General features: G+C 34.5%; 2 protein-coding genes across 2 annotated transcripts; both read right to left on the bottom strand.

Moving 5' to 3' along the window:
* Positions 1 to 278: 278 nt before the first annotated feature.
* Positions 279 to 1154, bottom strand: LOC143567192 (xyloglucan endotransglucosylase protein 7-like). Its single transcript, XM_077053661.1, has 2 exons — positions 815 to 1154; positions 279 to 744 (listed from the first exon to the last, which is right to left on the bottom strand). The coding sequence occupies exons 1-2, from the start codon at positions 1015 to 1017 to the stop codon at positions 354 to 356; spliced, it is 594 nt and encodes a 197-aa protein (XP_076909776.1). The 5' UTR covers positions 1018 to 1154; the 3' UTR covers positions 279 to 353.
* A 611-nt stretch (positions 1155 to 1765) lies between these two features.
* On the bottom strand, positions 1766 to 3293 carry LOC143567196 (putative xyloglucan endotransglucosylase/hydrolase protein 21). The gene is made up of 3 exons (XM_077053664.1): positions 3028 to 3293; positions 2880 to 2962; positions 1766 to 1991 (listed from the first exon to the last, which is right to left on the bottom strand). The coding sequence occupies exons 1-3, from the start codon at positions 3145 to 3147 to the stop codon at positions 1766 to 1768; spliced, it is 429 nt and encodes a 142-aa protein (XP_076909779.1). The 5' UTR covers positions 3148 to 3293.
* Between the last annotated feature and the right edge of the window lie 2307 nt (positions 3294 to 5600).

Genomic DNA, 5600 nt, shown 5'->3' with positions numbered 1-5600 from the left:
GCGATATTGACCAGTGATGACTTAAGTTATATGTTCATCTTCTTAATCAAACCATTTCAGTCCTTAGATAATTAGGGCCCAATCCTTTAAAAGCATTGACCAACATTCAGTGACAACTTAACTTATATCGACTAGATTCGGAAGTTGGAACTAGTAATTAACTTATTAGGATCATTTCTCATATTGGAATGATAATAAGCTAAACCAAATAATGTTCAATGAATAGCATCACTCAACTGTCAAGATACATAACTAAAATATAAAAACACGTATCAGATACTTTATAACACATAAGAGAAATTTTACATGTGTCACTGCAAACCTAATAATACCTAACTGATTTGCACCCGAATCTACGCGAACTTACATTCAGGTGCTAGACCATTCGGGAACCTTAACGTGTCCGTGCAATAGTTATAGACCCGATGATACTTTTGAGCCCATTTCAGTTTCCTTGTGGCCGCAGTGTTAAGTTTTTCTCGATACCACGGTCTTGTGGTCGAGTTTAATGGGCACGAAGACCCGCTTAACATTGACCAAATGCAAGCATCAGCACTAAAATTCTTGTATGACGCGACAAATGGTGCTCGACTCCAATCGGTCTTGACAAGCCCGCCTCGTGTGGCCCACTCTTCAGCGTTCCATATACTCGAGTGTAGTCTCATCGGTTGTGTGTTCAAAAATGGAACCCCGATCGCCTCGTTGTTTGTAAACTCTCTAATTGGGATATCATCAACATAAAACCTAAAACCAAAAAACATTCAAATAAACGGGTCGTGCTGGGGTTAAACGGTATGAGTGTGTTTGGACTCACAATATGCGTTGAGGGTTCCAAATGACGGTATATGTGTGGAAATCAGCGGTCGGGTCAACCCAAAGAAAGAATAGTTGTTCCCGGTCGCCTTTTCCTTGACTATAGACGTTCGTGCTTAGTGTGTACGGCTCACCACTCGTGTTCCCAAGGAACTCGAAATCTATCTCGTCATGAAAATCCCCTTCTGATGACAACTTTATCATTAAAGACAAGTTAGTCCGTTTTATAAATCATGCAATGTTGTTTAACCCGTTTACAAGTTAAAAGAAAACGGAAAATAAACCATCTAAATATATTGGTCCTTTGTAATGCCCTTGAGCAGGCGTAAACGAGCTGAGCCACGCATAAAATACTCGATATTGGCTCATTGAAAACTCGAATCAAGTAGAACTTAAACAAGCTCAATCTTGCGGTGAGCTTAAAAAGAAACTAAACGATTCTGTTATTTATATAAATATAATAAAAATAGTTATGCAAAAACACACGAATAGAGTAAACTCATACACATAGAAAGTTATTTTTCATGAGGAGAATAGGAAGTGAACAAACATCTTCATTTTCTCAGTCTGGAAAGATAGAGAGTCTGCTCACTGAGACTCGTCTCCAAAATATATAATATATAATTACATATAACAATAATAAAAATAAGAAAATAATATATATATATATATGTATATATATACTGTTGTATAAATATAATTATGTTATAAAAATAATTATGTCTACAAATAATAAAAAAGTCGAGCCTGAGTCTATTAAGTTTGTCCTCGAGCTTAGGGAAGTTGAGGCTCGACTTGGGCCAACTCGTTTACACCCCCTGACAATAGTGTCACTAAACTATTGTGACAATGAAAGTGTATTGCGACACATTTTCATCGTTCAAAATTTGAGGATTAACTATATAATTTGTAATATTTTGTTTTTGGATAAGAATGGAAATGTTTGCTTAGATTAGATTATTACATAGTAAGCTGTAACTGTGCCGGCAGAATTCCCTTTAACTAACTTCAGTTGCATATCGATTTTCCCAAACAAATACTCGTTTTTGGACCGCAAACCTGAGCCCGAGCGTTGGTCAAGGCTAAGCGTGAGTAATTCACCGTCATCGAGTATATTGGCATGGTCATCTCCCCAAGTTATCTCAAACAAGCGGTCAAAAGTACCGTTTGTTATAACCCTTTAACCAAAGATAAAGATTATTAGCATAAAATTTTAGCATATGGAAATCTGGGTCAGGTTGATGGATCCGGGTCAGACCCTAACCCAATAATCACAACATGAAATTTTAGAATGCTTCATAGGCGGGTTATTGTTGTCATAGTGGGTATTTTTATATTGTTTTGGTCGGATTACGCCTGTAAACGAATCGAAGACACTGGCAATGTTCATGTTCATTGATTAACATGAATAATTAAAAGAACGATTTTCTTTAAGAAATAAGTTAGTTCGTGTTTATTTATGTTCATTAGCTAATAGTATAAACAAACAGTTCATGACCATTAACTTAACTCATTGAAAACCAATTCAAATTGCATGTGAAGGTTCTGAAAGTCTAATAATACCAAACTAAATTGTATCATGTGATTTTTATTTTCACAAAACTAAATTAAATTGTAATCAGGACCTAGGAAATTAAAATAAATATAAACAAATTGAAATGAACGAAAGCAAATGAACGAACATAAATGAATAAAAAATATATTTTTTTCATGTATGTTTAAGTAGCTAAATTAACAATAAATGTTGTTCGTATTTGTTTCGAACATTAACGAATTTCCTAGAAAACGGTTTACAAAGAATTTATGGAACATTCGGTTCGTTTACAGACCTAGATCAATTTGATACATACATACTTTTATTTTATTTCTGTTAATACAAAGAGATATAAACTAGTAGTTTAAATATAATATTTTAAAATAATGTTTTAAATATTATTAAAATTTTGGATAATTTACTATTTATTTTACTCTTGTTAAGTAAACCTTTTAAATCTTATTATAGTAAATAACTAACTTGGCTTATCACATGTTGATTACAAAAACTACAAACGCATACCGAATTTTACCTTCGTCCAACGGGGCTATGCAGGTATGATGCGGCTTGATGCCGATGCAGAGCCCTTCTGCTGTGAGCGATATACAAGTCCACCTGTTTGACAAAAACAACCAAACAAACAGTTTCGACGAAATGCATGAACGAAAAGTGTACCTTACCTTATAAAGAAGGAAAATGGAGACGGAAAGAAAAGCGAGAAAGGGTATGCAGCTGGGGCCGGTGGAACGGGAACGAGCGAGGTTTGAGCTTGATAGCCTTGATGATGATTGCAAACCCATTGGTGGTATGTTCTCCGATCATATCTTTGTGCCTCATTGTTGTCAATTTCTGTCTTTGGGTCTCATTGGTTCCACATTTTAAGTTGAATTAGGAGCTACCATTTGGCAACATGTTGAAACTATTTTGTTGTGGATTTTTGTTTAGAAAAAATTATAAATAAAATGATAAATATCTACTTGTGACTGTGGCTATAATTTACAAGTATACTACTTGTTTGTCAAAATGTCGCCACGCGAAACTTTAATTCAATTCATATAGTCCAACCCCATTTATGACCCATTTATATAATGGTAAACTCTAATGGAATTTATTAGTTTTGAACAAAATTTGGTAGCACCAAAAACTAACAATATGCTTTTGTGTGGAGGAAAAAATAAAGAAAAGAATTATATATGATCTTGAATAGGAATTCAGAACACAAAAGAACGAAATTTTATTATTCAATAATAAAAAACAAGAACCAAATAACCTATTTAAATACTAGAACTTTTACTTACTCCTAAACAAATTCAAATACTAAACTATAGATAAACATAACATATGCTTATCCATCCTTATTCAGAAACAATTTAACTTAGACTCAAACTATTATTACGACTAACTTAATAATAACTGTCAGGCCCATTTTTGTTTAGTGTTTTGTATTTGTTTATCTTTGAACGTTCTATGCATGTTAGCTAGTCGGTTTGTATTTACTTGTATGTTTGGACCCAAGGCCATGTATTATGGAGCCCAATGGGCCGTGAATAATAATAAATAGTGTATGAGCACACACACTATATATAGTGTGTGTAACTCATACACAAACAACATTTTGCCATTTTACTTATCTTATTCACAAGTTCAAACTCTCTCTTCTCTCTTCCCTCTCCTTCTTCACGGCAATAATAACCAAACAAGATCCGAGATCTCAGTCCCCACTATTGATTTCCGCTAGCAAGTGTAGAGGTTGATCCAAGTAGACTAGTTGTGTTGTTAGATCCGGTCAAGGGACCTACAATTGGTATCAGAGCTTTCGGGCTCTACTAGTTGTAGATCTTGGGTCACAACCTTGGATTATGGTCTTGTTTGTGTTGAAGACGGATTTTCAAGAGTTTTAGTGGGTTACGGGTTGTTCAAGCCACAAAAGGTGTTCAAAAGTTCATAATATTGTGTGTTCAAGCTTCGGGTTTCAAGTTTGTGTGTAAAGTGTTAAAGATTCAAGTGTTTAATCTTCAGAGATTCAAAATTTTGGTGTTTAAAGGTGTTATATTATGGATAATGCTTAGATCCATAAAAGGTCAAAACTGATTGAAGTGACATTCATAGGAAAGGAAATCTTGGATAAGGTGACAGAAAGTATATTCTGTACTTTCCACAAGTACAGTTATAATCGAATCGAACGGGTTCTATTCAAATCGAATCACTATTCGAATCGAGTGTGGATTGTAATCTAATCGGTTCAAACTGATCGAATCGAGTTGCTTATTCTAATCAAATCCAAAGTGATCTAATCGAATAACATAAGTAATCGAATTCAATTTCCATTCTAATCGAATCATAACCTAATAGAATTGAATCATCGTTCATTTAGATTAGACCATTCGATTAGACTAATCCATTCGATTAGATTAGTGAGCTATTCGATTACTTTTTACTTAAACTATTTTCACTGAAGCTGTTCTCCATTCGATTACTTTGCATTCGAATACATTACATTCGATTACTCCATACTTGTGTTTTTCAGCAGAGTCTGGTAAGTGTTTGTGTTTGATCTTGAAGTTGTTTAAGTAATGGCCAATTCAAGTGAAGAAGTTAGAAATGAAGCACTAAGAAATTACATGATTTTTGAGAATGAGTCAATAACTATAACTAAGCCTCCTAAGCTAATGTGTTGGGACAATGACTTTGAAGAGTTCAAATGGCGTTTCATGAACTATATTAGAATTCTTGATTATAATCTTCTTAGACCCCTTGAGCAAGGTCCATATGCTCCCACAGCCACGACTCTTGATGGTCAAGTTCCTAGGCTTGTATCTTCTTATGATGATAATGATAGAAGAATGTGTAGTGAAGATCATAAAGCCTTTGGTGTTCTGAGTGTTTGCCTCTCACGTGAAATTGCTCAAACTTAAGAGATTACACCACAACCAAAAGTATTTGGGATACATTGGTTAGCAAACATTGAGATGAAAAATAGCAGAAAAGGAATGTTGAAGGGTGAGTTGAATATGTTTAATCATATGCAAGGAGAATCGGTCACTATCCTTGTTCATGGATTTGAAACGTTGATTACCAAGATCAAGACTGCTGGAATTGACTATGAACAGATTTAAATCAATGACAAGTTGCTTAACTCCCTTCCATATGCCTGGAACAGTACTGTGATCACAATCAAGAGAGCTACTAACCTTCAAATTACCACCCTTGGTAACCTGACTTCCATTATCAAATCATTTGAGATGGATGACAA

This window comes from Bidens hawaiensis, unplaced genomic scaffold (genome assembly GCF_021521415.1).
Source record: "Bidens hawaiensis isolate Kalapana, Puna unplaced genomic scaffold, B.hawaiensis_p1.1 tig00023233_1, whole genome shotgun sequence".
NCBI lineage: Eukaryota > Viridiplantae > Streptophyta > Magnoliopsida > Asterales > Asteraceae > Bidens > Bidens hawaiensis.
The sequence above is the reverse complement of the archived record's forward strand: the minus strand, read 5'-3'. Positions and strand labels throughout refer to the sequence as shown.

Excerpts from the sequence above, each read along its gene's own strand:
- LOC143567192 (XM_077053661.1), bottom strand. The coding sequence starts at position 1,017 with ATGATAAAGTTGTCATCAGAAGGGGATTTTCATGACGAGATAGATTTC. Across the intron at positions 745-814 it reads TGGAACCCTCAACGCATATT|GTTTTATGTTGATGATATCC; the intron begins GTGAGTCCAAAC and ends TTTTGGTTTTAG.
- LOC143567196 (XM_077053664.1), bottom strand. The coding sequence starts at position 3,147 with ATGGGTTTGCAATCATCATCAAGGCTATCAAGCTCAAACCTCGCTCGT. Across the intron at positions 2,963-3,027 it reads CCATTTTCCTTCTTTATAAG|GTGGACTTGTATATCGCTCA; the intron begins GTAAGGTACACT and ends TTTGTCAAACAG. Across the intron at positions 1,992-2,879 it reads CATAGCCCCGTTGGACGAAG|GGTTATAACAAACGGTACTT; the intron begins GTAAAATTCGGT and ends CTTTGGTTAAAG.